Below are 15834 nucleotides of genomic sequence, written 5' to 3'. Positions count from 1 at the left end.
TAGTTCTCAGGCACACAGCAGGGGAAGGAAGAGCACAAGGGACTAAGGTGATGGGTCACGGGTGCTGTGGTGGTGGGAGAGCTATAGGAACTATAGCTGAGGGAAGAAATCAAAGAGTTTATAAAAATCAACAATGAATGAAAATTTTAAAATAACTTTAATGATTTTTTAAGAGTATGTACATGGAGTTTTGCAGTTAAGGGCAGTGAGTTAATAGATTATTAACCAAAGGTTATCGACTAGAATAGGGGCTTCTTTGTTTTGTTTTGTTTTTTACTTTTAAGATGGGGTATATTCAAAAATTTTCCTATATAGTGGAGATGAAGACCAGAAACTGCTTGTTTGCAAATACTGTCATGCAACTTTAGTTCCTGAAACAGATGTATGGTATTTTCTATTCCTTTGGTTATAAGGTTTCCACCTGGACAAAAATAAATTACTAGCAAAGGTGGGTAATTTTTTAAGATTTTTAAATTTTTTTTTTATATTTCTTACATCATTTTTAAGATTTATTTATTTTTATACAAGAGCGGGATACAGGCCAGAAGTGCGGGAGGGTGAGAGGAATCACCAGAGACAGAGCAGGGACCAGAACAGGCAGACTAATGAAACATACTGCTGAGGGGAGCAGCAGGCGAGACAGGAGAGCTCTGCCTCGCCATGCGGGAATCTCCTCGGCTGCCTGGGATGGAAACCCCGCTGCAGAGGCTGTGGACACCTTCACAGCCCTGTGCTCAACTTTCTTTTAAGATTTATTTATTTGTACAAGAACTGGGGTACAGGTCAGAGACGCAGGAGAGTGAGAGAATTCACCAGAGACAAAGCAGGGATCAGAACAGGCTGACGGACCAAGGACACTGCTGAGGGGAGCAGCGGGGAGCAGCAAGACATGAGTGGATTCTCCCTGAAGGTGGGGTGGGGTAGAGATAGAAACTGCTGCAGAGGCTGTGGACAGCTTCAGGGTGCTGTGCTCAACCCACTGCGCCATCGAGAAGGCCCCAAAGGTGGTTATATTGAAGAGCTTTACTTCACAATATTTTTTTTCTTTCACCATTTTATGTTAAGTGGATTTTTTTAATTTTTTTATATTATACTTTTTACATCATTTTTCATTTTTGCACAATGTATGCATTTTCATCTTGGTTATAGTCCCCGTACAATTCCCACCCCATTATTTTGACTCTAGGCCCTCCTCCCCTCCTCCCCACTACCCCCCAGTGTGTCTCTGGTTTATAGTTGCTTGTTGATTTTGATTTTGCTTTGTTATAATTAGTCTTTTTCCTCGTCCCTTATTTAGGTTTTTTAAATTCCTGCTATGAGTGAGACCATCCGGTATTTTTCTTTTTCTTTCTGGTTTATTTCGCTGAGCGTGATCCCATCCACCTCCGTCCATGTTGCTGCAAATTGCATGAGTTTATCTTTTTCTGATTGCTGGGTAATGCTCCATTGTACTTCAGAATAATTTTATTGTAAGTTTGACTATATTTGTGGTTCATCATTTGTTTTCTCTGTTGTTGCTGTCTTTGCAAGACCTTAACCTTTGCATTGTGGAGTCAGAGTGTTTTCCTTGCTGCTTTCATTGCATTCATTCAAACTAGGTTTGGAGCTGTTTGCAACAACTTTGCAGTTTCTCATTCAATTCTTTCAATGTATATATTGATGTATTTGGGGGGAATTGTCAGTGCTTGTATTTTTTGTGAGGGTAAATCTAACAGTCAATCAGGCTGGCTTTTTCCATGGCCTTTTCTTAAAATTTTTCTTACAGGAATGGTTGAGCTGTCACTGCAATATCATAAATACCATGAAATTATAACTTAGCTAGTGCTGCTCAATCATTTAAAAAACTTCTTTTAGCAAACTCTTATCATTTGCAACAACATGTATGGATGAGATTATGCACTGTGAGTAAGACAGAGGAAAAAGACAAATACCAGACAAATTCCACTTATATGTGGAATACAGAGAAACAAAACAAATGGCTGATTGAAACCAAACCTTTAACAAACCCTAGAACTCTGACTGTAGAACCGAGGCTACCAGAGCGGGAGGGGAGAAACAAAATGGGAAAGGAGCTCAGTGGATTATGCTGGAGGCCTCAGGTGTTTGGTGGTGGGTGTGGTGTGGTAGCAACACCTGCAGGGGGAGAGCAATACCTCTAGATACAAACATTGTAAACCAATATTACCTCAATTAAAAAAAAAAAGATTAAGAAAGAAAAAGAGAAAAAAGGGCCTCCCATGGTGGCGCAGGCAGTTGTGTGCAGGGCTGTGAATCTGTCCTCAGCCTCTGCAGCACCAGTTCAATCCCGGCTCGCCAGCAAGGGTCCCACATGGTGCTGCAGATTTCCTGTTGCGGCCGTTGCTCCCCTGAGCAGTGTGTTTCAGTCAGTCTGCTTGTTTTGCTCCCCACTGTCTCTGGTGAATCCTCTCAACCCCTACCCCCACACTTCTGGCCTATACCCCAGCTCTTGTATGCGTACATATTTTTTTTAAAGTTTAAAAAAAAATCACAAACAGTATCTTCCTCAAGAATTCTACTCTGTGTTCCCACTGTATGTGCACACAGTTCCCTGGACAATTTACATCTCCTGCTACCTTCCTGAGGTTTCTATTCAAATGTGCCCTGTTGACAGCTTTTGCCTAAACACCAAGTGAAAAAAAAAAATAACACTTTCACCTTGACTACTTTCCTTACACCAGTCCTCTTTGTCTTCATAGCAACAGTCACCATCTGACACATCATGTGTTCTTGTATTCACTCAGATATTGTTTCTAAGTCAATGAATTACAGAAGTTTTATTTCTGAGCATCCTGTTGTGTCGGCAACACCACACTGAGAGACATGGGAGTCATGGAGCAGGCTGCACAATGCAGGATGCTGCTGAACAAGGAAGATGATGGCTTTTTCATTGATAGACTAATCCTACAGCACAGTAATGTGGGACAGGAGGACAAAGAGAAAAAGATGGTTGAAACTAAAGAATGAGTTTTTTCATCTAGGGCAGCCGGGGGACATGAGTCTGCTGACCAGGTAATTCTTATCTGCTTAATGACCAAGTGTTGTAATTGAAACTAGACCCCAAACCCCAGCCATGGTTCTAATCTTATCAACAAGCCATTCCATTGAACAGCGGGGGGGTCCCTTGTCATACATCAGTCAGCCCCCCAAGTGTTCCCGGTCATAACTCATGATGCATGCCCTTCCCAGACAGATCAAGCTTTCTATTCTTGCTTGATTTGAAAGATACCTTGTAAGATTTTCCTATGACTGATTGATTGGGCAGTTCTAACCTTGGTATAGGAAGGCAGAAGTGCACATAAAATAATGGTGGCCGAACAGGCCACTAGCAGACACACAAAATACATGATCTCATCCAATTGGAGAGACACGAGATAAAGTGAAAAGAAAACATTCCATAAAATCACATTGGTATTTATTTCTTCACTGAAAAATACATAATAGCATTTCTTCTAAGTGAGTAATGCCCATTTGTGAAAAATAAATCATTACTTTTTCTTTCCTAGTCAGCCACATGGAACCAAGGAATGACACTCACAGTTCAGAATTTATTCTTCTGGGGTTATCGAAGGAACCAGAAATGCAGCCCCTCATTTTTTTGCTTTTCCTCTCCATGTACCTCATCACTGTGTTGGGGAACCTGCTCATCATCCTGGCCTTCAGATCAGACTCCCGCCTCCACACCCCCATGTACTTCTTCCTCTCCAACCTGTCCTTTGCGGACATCTGTTTCACCTCCACCACCATCCCCAAGATGCTGGTCAACATCCAGACACAGAGCAAAGCCATAACCTTTGAAGGCTGCATCACCCAGATGTATTTTTTCATGCTCTTTACTGGGCTGGATAACTTCCTGCTGACCGTGATGGCCTATGACCGCTTTGTGGCCATCTGCCACCCGCTGCACTACACGGTCATCATGCACCCCCGGCTCTGTGGGCTGCTGGTCCTGGTGTCCTGGAGCATGGGTGTCTTGAATCCCTTATTACATAGCCTAATGGTGTTGCGACTGTCTTTCTGCTCAAACATGGAAATCCCCCATTTTTTCTGTGAACTCAACCAGGTTCTTCAGTGTTCCTGTTCTGACACCTTTCTTAATGACTTGGTGATATATTTTCTAATGGTGTTCCTGGGTGGGGGGCCCCTCACTGGGATCCTTTACTCTTACTCTAAAATAGTTTCCTCCATATGTAGAACCACTTCAGCTCAGGGGAAGCATAAAGCATTTTCCACCTGTGCCTCTCACCTCTCAGTTGTCTCCTTATTTTATGGCACTGCCTTCGGAGTGTACATTAGCTCCGCCGTTCCCCACAACCCACACTCAAGTGCAATAGCATCGGTCATGTACACCGTGGTCACACCCATGCTGAATCCCTTCATCTACAGTCTGAGGAACAGAGACATAAAGGGGGCTCTGAAAAAAATGTTTGGGGTGGCTGCCAAAAAATTGTCTAGGGGCTGAAGATATGCCTGCAAGTGCAGAGCTGAAAATTTTGGAACCAAAAATTGCTATTATGTCATCACACCAGGGGAACTGAACTTGTTCTTATGAATTATATCCCAGAATTTCCATTTCATTGACCTCTAGCCAATAAAATTCCCTATACAATTATTAAGTTCACATTAGTATGTTTTCTACTCTGATACATACTCAGTCTCTCCAATGTTATTTCCAAAATGTTTTGCAACACTTTTTCAGAAATATGGGCCTCGCTGGTGGTGCAGGGGTTAAAGACAGTGCTATCAAGCTGTTACCAGTCATTGCAGCATGAGTTATATGCGGGCAGGATGGGGAGCTGGCCCACATGGCACAGCAGACCTCTCAAATCTCACCTGCTTCACCCTCAGCAGTGTATTTCAGTAGATCTGCCTGTCGTGTTCTCACTCTGTCTCTGGTGAATCCTCTTAGCCCCTATACTTCTGGCCTACACCCCAGTTCTTGTATACATAAATAAAATTTTAAAAAAGAAATAATCAGTAATTCCTATTTTTTAGTGGGGAACTATGTATAGCTTAAGAATAATTTCTTCTCTGGGCCTCCCCTGGTGGCCTAGTGCTTGAGCACTGGGCTGCAAAGCTGCCCGCAGCTTTGGCAGCGCCTCCTGCTGCACCTGCTGCTCCCCTCAGCAGTGTATTTCGTCGGTCTGCCTCTTCTGTTCCCCACTCTGGCTCTGGTGAATTCTCTCACCCTCCCACGCTTCTGACTGTACCCAGTGCTTGTATAAATAAATTAATAATTTTAAAAAAAAAAAATAATAATTTATTCTCAAACAACATATATCATCCCAAATATTTTTCTTTATTTTTCCTGAAGAATCGTCATGAGTTGTGTTACACATATGGAAAAAACTATATTTGGCAACTAAACCCATTTATATAGTTTTACTATAAGGAAAAATTGTAACCCAAATTTGCACATTTGCTCTGGCATTCTTTTCTGTTTAAGCACCTTAACTCATCTCACTGATAAGGTAGACTTAAATATGCTGTTGTGTTTTATGTCTGATCTCCTGCTTTTATTCTGTTTTTTAGTTTGATGTATACAATGCCTACCATAATCGCTGACACAAATCAATTTTAAAATACATCTCCCAGTAGAGCCTACATGGGAAATTAAATTTCAAAAATGGATTTATCTACTGTGGTCTTGAGCTAGGAAAAAAGCATTGAAGGTGATGAGACAATTTTAAATCACACATTTGATTACTATGCAACAAAATTCGTTTTGATGCTGTCCATTGAGGTATAGGGGACTGGAGACAATATGTGGTAGGGTGTGTACCCACTGGAATAAATGCTTGGGGTATTTATATTCCTTATTGTATCATGTTCTTTTTCTTGCTTGAAAAATTCCAGTGTTGCCTACACTTATGCCTCACCTCCTTCTCTCAAGGAATTACTTCCCTTTTTCTAAATTTTGTCATAACCATTAAAATAGCTGAGAAAAGAACAATTTCAAGGTCATCCACCATGTAATTTGTGCTCAGGAAATTCTTCTATCTTAATAATGAAAAGATGTTCCTCTTACTCAAAATTGCTTTGGCTACTCAATCTTCTGTGGTTTCATTACATCGTAGGATTAAATGATCTGTTTCTGGGAAAATCCACTGGAATTTTCATTGGGATTGCACTGAATCTATTGATTGCTTTAAGCAATATGGCCACATAAGCAACATCAATACCTCCATTCCATGAGCAGAGAATAACTATCCATTTATTATGTCTTCTCAGTTTCTTTCATCAGAGTCTTACATTATCCATGTATAGCTCTTTCACTTGCTTGGTTAAATTTTTTCATAGGTTCTCTACTCTTTTTGATACCATTGTAAGTGGAATTGTTTTCCTAATTTCTCTGACAGTTGGCTTTAGTATTTCAAAATGCAATTAATTTTGTATATTGATTTTAAGTCCCAGGACTTTATTGAGTTAGTTCATTACTTCTTTTTTTTTAAGATTTATTTATTTATGCATCCTAGGTCTGGGGCACAGGCCAGAGGTGCAGGGGGTGAGAGGATTCACCAGAGACAAAGAAGGTAACAGAAGAGGCAGACCTACTGAAATACACTGCTGAGGGGACCAGCAGGCACAACAGGAGATGTCTGCTATACCATAGAGTTTGCTCCCTGTCAGGCCAGGGATCAAATTTGTGCTGCAGAGGCTGCAGATAGCTTCACAGTTCTGTGTTTAACCCGTTGTGCCACAGGGAGGCCCCTAGTTCATTACTTATGACATTTTTTTCTGATCATTTTGGTTATCATTAAATAACATGGTCATCTGAAAATAAAGTTTTAATTCTTCCTTTCTGATGTGGATGCCTTTTGTTTTTCTTAAACTGAATGAAGCTCTAAGACTTCCAGGGCTATGTCAAACAAAAGTGGTGAGAGTGCACAGCCTCCTATTGTACCTTATTTTAGAGAACAAGTTTATAGATTTTATTTTATAAATGTGGTGTTAGCTGTGGAATAAATGAAGAAAACTATCCCTGTATAATTAAGAAAAAAATCAAATACTTGATAGTTGATATTTGTATAGGTGTAGGACCTATGTTTTACCAAACATGGTAAAAGAAACAGAAGAAGACAATAAAAATGGAAAACCTCCCCTGCTCATGGATTGGAAAAATTAATATTATCCAAGTGGCCATTCTCCCAAAAGGAATTTAATTTACATATTCAATGCTATTCCAATAAAAATCTCAATGACATTCTTCAAAGATATAGAACAAATGCTGATGAAATTTATTTGGAGTGGCTAAAACCTAAAATAGCCTAAGTTCTGTGCCTAAAAAAAAGGAGAATAAGTATCACACTCCCAGGCATTGAACTATATTACAAAGCCATAATAAGTAAAACAGTATGGTACTGAAACAAACACACAGACCAATGGAATTGAATAGAAATCCCAGAAATAAAACCACACATATATGGGCAACTAATCTTTGACAAAAGAGCAAGGAACATACAATGGATCAAGGACAGTTTGTTCAATAAATGGTGCTGGAAAAACAGGGCCACTACATGCAAAAGAATGAAACTAGACTACTACCCACACCATGCAAAAAATCAACTCTAAATGGATAAAAGTACTGAACATAACACATGAAACCATAAAATATATAGAAAAAAACATAGGTAAAACACTACAAGCCTTACATCTCAGTAATATCTTTAAAGACTCATCACCCAAAGCAAAGAAAGTCAAGGAAAAGATAAACAGCTGGGATTACATTCAAACTAAAAAGCTTCTGTAAAGCAAGAGACACTAACCAAAAACAGAAGACTTCCCACTGATTGGGTGAAAATTTTTTTTTTTTTTTTTTAATTTTTTTTTTTTAATCTTTTTTTTTTTTTTTTTATGGAGTCATGTTATTTATTTATTTATTTGTTTGTTCTGTTTATACAAGCACTGGGTACAGTCAGAGGTGCGGGAGGGTGAGAGAATTCACCAGAGCCAGAGCGGGGAGCAGAGCAGGCAGAAGGACCGAAGTACACTGCTGAGGGGAGCAGCGGGCGGCAGGAGGGGTCTGCGCGCCATGTGGGACCCTCCTCCGGTGACCGGGGAGCAGCCGGGGATCGAACCGGCGTCGCAGAGGCCGCGGGCAGCTTCGCAAGCCAGCGCTCAACCACTGCGCCACCGGGGAGGCCCTGATTGGGTGAAAATTTTTGCACTCCATACAAGTGATAAAGGATTGATCACAAAGATAGACAATGAACTCACATGACTCAACAATAACAAAGTAAACAATTCAGCAAAAAAAATTAGGCAGAAGATTTAACAGACACTTCTCCAAACAGGAAATGCAAATGGTGGACAGGCATATGAAAAAATGTTCAACATCACTTGTAATAAGGGAAATGCAAATCAAAACCACAATGAGATACCACCTTATACCAGTAAGAATGGCACATATCAAAAAAACTAGCAACAACAAATGTTGGCGAGGATGTGGAGATAAAGGAACTCTTCTCCTACACTGCCGTGGGAATGCAAACTGCTCCAACCACTATGGAAAGCTGTCTGGAGGTTCCTCAGACTACTAAAAATAGAACTCCCATATGACCCAGCAATTCTACTTGTACAGATCTATGCAAGGGACACAAAAACATTGATTGAAAAGGATCCCTTCACCCCTATGTTTATTGCAGCACTATTTATAGTACGTAAGACTTGGAAATGACCCAAATGCCCCAAAACAAATGACTGGATCAACAAGATATGGTATATATACACAATGGAATACTATTCAGCAATCAAAAAAGATAAATCATGCCATTCACAGCAACATGGATGGAGCTTGAAGGGAATATGCTCAGTGAAATAAGTCAGAACAAAAAAGAAGGAATATAGGGGAACCAAATAAGGGGGATAACAACAGCAACTAAAAGACACAACAAAACATAACAAAAATAAACAGAAAACTATAAATTAGAGACACTCTGTAGGTAAGGGGAGGTATGGATCAAAATGAAGGCGGAAAATTGCAAAGGCTATGGCAGTGGAAATATTTTGGGGACTACACCTGAGAAAAGAAAGCAAACACTGTTTAAAAAAATGAACAAAGATGTAAAATATATATAATATATGATGTAAAAGATATATAATGATGTAAATATCTATATTATATATAATACATAAAGATGTAAAATATACAAATGTATAAATTATTTTTAAAAGTTAATCCTGAGTTTGAGAAAATATTTATATATTTGATCACCATTTGTTTGCCCAGTATTTTTCTATTTCCACATACTCTTTGTCCATTTTTGCAGTTATTGGAATTTCAAGTGATTTTTACAACTCATTGTTTCTCAATGGATTTTGGAGGCTCTTTTGGGCCATAAAAATGTTTAAAATTTACTGGCAACATATATATTCTTAGTTCTGAGTTTCTGCTTCATTTGAGGTGATTCTGCCAATCCATAGATTTTATATGTAGTTTTCTAGGTCTTCATCTGAAATGTAAATCACGCTGACACTTTGATCATGATCCCTCTGATTTTATGTCAGATATTTGAGGAAGAGGAACAACTTCATTTCTGTGGGTTTGATAGTCATTGGTATCAGCTTTCATTCAACGATTTAACCTTTCCAAATAAATTAATGCCAAACTTGAAGTATAGTAAATACTGTTATATACTGAGAGCTGATTCCTACTTCATTTAACAAACAATAACGTAGCATCTGCTATATGCCAGAAAACTCTGGCCACATTACATATTGTATTATTTTATGTATAAGTCTTAATCAATTAATTCTTTCATGTTGATATTATTCAATAATTTCTATTTTACCTCTTGTTTCAATTAGGTTTAGTGTTCCATTCAATTTGTACAGTTCTTTTGAAACCACATGATATAACATAAGTTCATTCTCCCTGTTATGTTTTTCATCATTAAAATTTCATAAGATAGTGAGGGCTCTGCAAACAAAGGTGAGCAGCCAGTTCTGGGAAAGTGTGCGCCTGCCTGCAAGGCTGATGGAGGATGGAGGCCTGCATCCCCCTTCCAGAACTGAGTAAAGGCAGAGGGAGAGCTCCACAAGCAATGCTTTGCAGCTAGTACCAAGAAAGGGCAGGACCGCCTGTGAGGTGTTTGGAGGGCAGTGACCCTGAACACCCTTCAGAAACTTAGTAAAGGCAGAGGGAGGGCTCCCCAAACAAAGGTGGGCAGCCAGTCCCAGGGAAGTGCCTTCAGGTTCACAGGGCTGTTGAGGAAAGTGGCCCCTGAGGATCCCTTCTGGAAGTGAGTAAAGGTAGAGGGAGGTCCCAGCAAACAAAGGTGAGCAGTGAGATCCAGGACAGTGCTCTCTGGCCTGCACATAGCTGTGGGAGGTCAGCAACCCCCAAGCACCTGTGCACCCCATCCAGAATAGCAAGTAAATCCAGGAAGTCAGAGGCAGGGCCCAGCCCCCATGGGAAGCAGCAGCCACTTGGGAGAGTGCCTTTTGGCCCACACACAGTGTTAGAGTCTGCATGAACACCCAAGCCCATGCACAGACTACGCCAGGCATTGTAGGTTAAGGTATGCATGCACATGAAAACACCAGCAGCATACAGAGAATCAGTGATCCTCAGAGACAGCGCCCATCAACCCACCCACAGCATCACTGTCCTTGCAAAGCCTGTTGTGACAATGCCAGATTTGGCCCAGCCACCAGTCCTTGAAGTCCCAGTAGCAGAACCCTGAAGAGTTGCCCACAAGTACTAGTGGTACAGAGGCCCAGCACATAGAACAAATTGGAAAACAAACAAAATGGAGAGGGAAAATACAAATAGCAAGCAAGGTCTCTGCAGAAGCACACACCACAAAAAGAAAATCAGAATAAGTGAGAGACGGATCAACATGGCAGCAAAGAAATGCTGTGAGTAAGGCCTCCCATTAAAAAAAAAAAAAAAATTAATAGGGAGGAGGAAAAGTGGCAGGTCCAAGAGAGAACAAACACACAAAAGATACAAGGGCAACTCAGACAAACTGCCCAAAGAGGAAAGTTGCCATAAAAGAGGTCATGAAGAGAGGAAAGCTCAGAACCCTACTACCCTCCCCTACCCACAAAGCCCTCACACTCTGACCAACAGAAAGGAGTGTGCCTAACAAAAGGGATAAACCTAATAAAAGAGGTAAAGGATGTATACAAAGAAAACTATAAAACACCATTAAAAGAAATAGAAGAAGTCACAAAGAAATGGAAAGACATCCCCTGCTCATGGATTGGAAGAATTAACATGTTCAAAATGGCCATCCTACCAGAAGCAATTTACAGATCCAATGCTATTCCCATAAAAATTTCAATGACATTCTTCAAAGAAATCAAACAAATATTGAGGAAATTCATATGGAGCCACCAAAAACCCCAAATAACCAAACCTCTCCTGAAAAAAAAAAGAAGGATTGGAGGTATCACATGCCCAGACTTCAAACTATACTACAAAGCCATAATAATCAAAACTGCATGGTATTGCAACAAGAACAGACACATAGACCAATGGAACCAAATACAAAATCCAGAAATAAACCCACCTATTTACAGTCAACTAATCTTTGACAAAGCAGCAAAGAATATGCAATGGAGCAAAGAAAGTTTGTTCAATAAATGGTGCTGGGAAAACTGGGTCACTACATGCAAAAGAATGAAGCTTGACTACTACCTCACACCATGCACAAAAACCAACTCAAAATGGATTAAAGAACTAGACATAAAACCTGAAACCATAAAATATACAGAAGGGAATATAGGCAAAACACTACATGACATACACTTCAGTAACATCTTTAAAGAAACATCACCCAAAGCGTGGTAGTGAAGGCAAAGATAAACAGCTGGGACTACATTAAATTAAAGATCTTCTGTATACCAAAAGTGACAGAAACCAAGACACAGAGTGCCCCACGTATCTGAGATAATTTTTGCATACAACACTAATGATAAAGGACTGATCACAAAGATCTACAAAGAGCTGATGAGACTCAACAAAACAAAGTAAATAACCCAGTAAAATAATGGGAAGAAGAGCTAAAAAGAAACTTCTCCAAAGAGGAATGCAAATGGCCAGCAGGCATATGAAAAAATGTTGCACATCACTTGTAATCAGTGAAATGCAAGTCAAAACTACAATGAGGTACCAACTTACACGAGTGAGATTGGCACATATCAAAAAAACTAGCAACAATAAATGTTGGTGAGGATGTGGAGAAAAGGAACTCTCCTGCACTGCTGGTGGGAGTGCAAACTTGTCCAACCACTATGGAGAGCTGTGGAGATTCCTCAATCTGTTAAAGATGGAGCTTCCATATGATCCAGCAATTCCATTCCTAAGTATTTATTCAAAGGACACAGGAACATTAATTCAAAAGGGCACCTGCATCCTTATGTTTATTGCAGCACTATTTACAATGGGTAAGCTATGGAAACAACCCAAATGCCCAAAAATAGATGACTGGATCAAGAAGATGTGGTACATATACACAATGGAATATTATTCAGCAATCAAAAAAAGATAAACTCATGCATTGCAGCAACATGGATGCAGCTGGAATGGATCATGCTCAGTGAAATAAGCCACAAAGAAAAAGAAAAATACCAGATGGTCGCACCCATAGCAGGGATTTAGAAAACCCAAATAAGGGACCAGGAAAAAGAATAATTATAACAAAGTAAAAATCAAAATCAACTAGCAACTATAAACCAGAGACACAGTACAGGGGTGGGAGAAGGGACTAAGATCAAAACAATAGTGGGGGGAATTGTATGGGGTCTATTACCAAGATGAAAATGCATACAGTGTGCAAAATGAGAAATGATGTCAAATATATATAAAATAAAATTTAAAAAAAAACTTAAAAAGAAAACATTAAGTGAGTAAATATCCAACAGTTTCCAATAATCAGGAATCCAGGAGAGTTACCTGGGTTCTTCTGGCTCAGGGTCCCTTTCAAGACAGCGGTCAAGTTGTAGCCAAGACTGCATCATGAAGGCGTGACTGGGGCTGGAGGATTTGTATGGGAAATGACTCACTCATATGGCTATTGGAAGAAATCTCCATTTCTAGCCACATGAACCTTCTATATGGGCTGTTTATGACCCACCCACTGGCTTCCCCAGAGCAAGCAACCTGAGAGAGAGTGCTACCTAGATGGCAGATGCAGAGTCAACACCATTATATCAATCTTACTCTCTACATTATATCAATCTTACTCTCTTACCCTTCTGGAACTGAGTAAAGACAGAGGACGGGCTCTGCAAACAAAGGTGAACAGGAAATCACAGGCCTGCACAGGATGCTGGAGGCAGGTGACCCCACGTCCCCCTTTCAGAACTGAGTAGGAGAGAGGGAGGACTCTGCTAACAAAGGTTAAGATGGCCTTATACGGGAAGAGAACAGCAGCATACAGAGACTCAGTGATCTTCAGAAACAGTGTCCATTAACACCAACAGCATCACTATCCTTGTGGAGTCTGGCATAATAGGGCCAGACTCAGTCCAGCTATGAGTTACCGACATCCTAGTAGAAGCACCCCAAAAGGATGCCTGCCAGTACCAGGAGCACAGCAGCCTAATGCATAGAACAAATTAGAAAACAAGCAACAGGGAAAAGGAAATTCAAATTCACCAAGCAAGCCCTCTGGGGAAGGACACACCACCAAAAGAAAACAAGCTCCAGAACTCTACAACAAACATGGAAGAACTTCTCTGCCAGCCAGTTAGGGAATTTAGAATTGCCATGATTGAAAATAATGAAGAAGACAAAAAGAAAAAGAATAATATTAGAAATACAAGAATGAAATTGAATCTTAAAGAAGAAATGAAGGAAACACACGATATTAAAGATTAATGGAAGAGCTCAAGAAAACTCTGGGTAAAGTAACGAAAACAGAATTGATGAACTAGAAGGAGGATGAACTAGAATCAGTACTGTTGTAGATACAGATATATAAAGAACCAAAAAAGAAGTACAAAGGAACAACAAATACCCCCTAAAGCCAATAGCAACAAGGAAATAATAAAAATCAAAGCAGAAATAAATGAAATAGAAATTTTTTTTAAAAATCCAAAAGATCAATGAACAGGCCTCCCTGGTGGCACAAGGGTTAAGATGCAATCTTTGAAGCAATCTGCAGCCACTGCAGAATGAGTTTGATCCCTGGCCAGCCAGGGAGCAACCCACATGACGCAGCAGACCTCTCCTGTCTCACCCACTGCTCCCCTCAGCAGTGTACTTCAGTCAATCTTCCTGTTCTGTCCCCCACTCTGTCTCTGGTGAATCCTCTTACCACCCCTCCACACCTCTGGCCTGTACCCTGGCTCTTGTATGAATAAATAAATAAATTAATCTTTTTTAAAAAAATCAGTGAAACCAAATGTTGATCCTTCAAGAAAATAAACAAAATAGACAACCCTCTAGGCAGCCTCACAAAGAAAAAAATGGGAGAAAACACATTTAAATTGAATTATAAACAAAAGAGGAGAAATCACAATAGATTCCATTGAAATCAAAAGAATAATCGTTTACTATGATTATATGCAAACAAATTCAACAATCTAGAAGAAATGGACAATTTCCTAGAATGATATAAACATTCAAAGCCACATAAAGAAGATAAAGAACACCAAAACAGGAAAATGAGGATACAGATAGAGATCAACATGGAGGTGAAGAAACGCTACAAGTAAGTTCTCCCATAAAAACAAGTAATAGAGAGAAAAAGCAGTCATCCCTGTGAGAATCGGGACATGTAAGATAAGCTGCCAATGCTGGCAAACTGCCCAAAGAGGAAAGCTGTACTAACAGGATGAGAAGTTAGGAAAGCTTCAGAATCCTGCTACCCTCCCCCACCCACAAAGCCAGCACATTCCAACCAGCAGAAAGGAGAGAAATAAAAAACAAGAACTAATTAGAGATCAAGCAGGATAGTGAGCAGAAAGGAACTACTGCAAGCACCACACCATGTGACCAGGAACTGTGGGGAACCTTTTGGGAATCACCATGGAGGTGAGCAAATAGCACCAGGAAGTTGAAAACTCAGCGCCATTAGAGGAAGATAAGGACTCAGGAGAGAGACCGGCAAACAGCCAAAGCCTAGCCAGTAAGCTTGTGCAGAAAACTCATGTGCTCGAAAAGCATACGCAGATTTTAGCTGCCCAAGTCCCCGCACCCATGACCTAGGATTGTGGGGAGATGCACAGGAGCCATCACTGAGGTGAATAATCCTCACTGGGTAATCAAAAACCGGGCACCTGGGCACAGGAGCAGGGTGCAAAAGCCATCATATCTGCTGGCACTGACCTGGACTACCACCTGCCTCCCAGATCTGAAGGCTTCTGACACCATGAGGAAAAGAAATCTAAGAGTTATAGGAATCCCAGGAGGTGAGGAGAGAGACAAAGGCACCAAGAAACTATTCAGGGAGACAATCAAAGAGAACTTCACAAGCATGAAGAAGGAGATGAAAATAGACATACAGGAAAATAGAAGAATACCGGGCCTCTCCAGTGGCGCAGTGGTTGAACGCTGGGTTGCGAAGCTGCCCGCAGCCTCTGCAGCGACAGTTCAATCCCCGGCTGCTCCCCGGCCACCGGAGGAGGGTCCCACATGGTGCGCAGACCTCACCTGCCGCCCGCTGCTCCCCTCAGCAGTGTACTTCAGTCCTTCTGCCTGCTCTGCTCCCTGCTCTGGCTCTGGTGAATTCTCTCACCCTCCCGCGCTTCTGACTGTACCCAGTGCTTGTATAAATAAATAAATAAATAAATCTTTAAAAAAAAAAAAAAAAATAGAAGAATACCAAATTACCACAATGAAAGGAAACTACAGCAAGACACATA

The 15834-nt window shown here is 40.5% G+C and overlaps 2 protein-coding genes across 2 annotated transcripts in view; both read left to right on the top strand.

Moving 5' to 3' along the window:
• Positions 1 to 2904: 2904 nt before the first annotated feature.
• LOC119241164 (olfactory receptor 7A10-like) overlaps positions 2905 to 15834 on the top strand; it is a 31144-nt gene continuing 18214 nt past the window's right edge. Inside the window, exon 1 of the mRNA XM_054693399.1 lies at positions 2905 to 3030. Within this exon, the coding sequence (XP_054549374.1) occupies positions 2936 to 3030 (95 nt within the window). The 5' untranslated portion in view covers positions 2905 to 2935. The remainder of the gene's footprint in view (positions 3031 to 15834) is intronic.
• LOC119242243 (olfactory receptor 7A10-like) lies at positions 3600 to 4480 on the top strand. Its single transcript, XM_037507984.2, has 2 exons — positions 3600 to 3986; positions 4272 to 4480. The coding sequence occupies exons 1-2, from the start codon at positions 3632 to 3634 to the stop codon at positions 4478 to 4480; spliced, it is 564 nt and encodes a 187-aa protein (XP_037363881.1). The 5' UTR covers positions 3600 to 3631.

The sequence above is a fragment of the Talpa occidentalis genome, unplaced genomic scaffold (genome assembly GCF_014898055.3).
Source record: "Talpa occidentalis isolate TD23 unplaced genomic scaffold, MPIMG_talOcc4v2.1 talOcc4.12, whole genome shotgun sequence".
Taxonomy (NCBI): domain Eukaryota; kingdom Metazoa; phylum Chordata; class Mammalia; order Eulipotyphla; family Talpidae; genus Talpa; species Talpa occidentalis.
Note: the sequence above shows the minus strand (reverse complement) of the source record. Positions and strands in the feature narration are given on the sequence as shown.

Bases quoted from the DNA above. Each gene is read 5' to 3' on its own strand.
- LOC119242243 (XM_037507984.2), top strand. From the start codon at position 3,632: ATGTACCTCATCACTGTGTTGGGGAACCTGCTCATCATCCTGGCCTTC. The intron at 3,987-4,271 runs GTGTCTTGAATC...CTCACCTCTCAG, and splicing joins CCTGGTGTCCTGGAGCATGG to TTGTCTCCTTATTTTATGGC.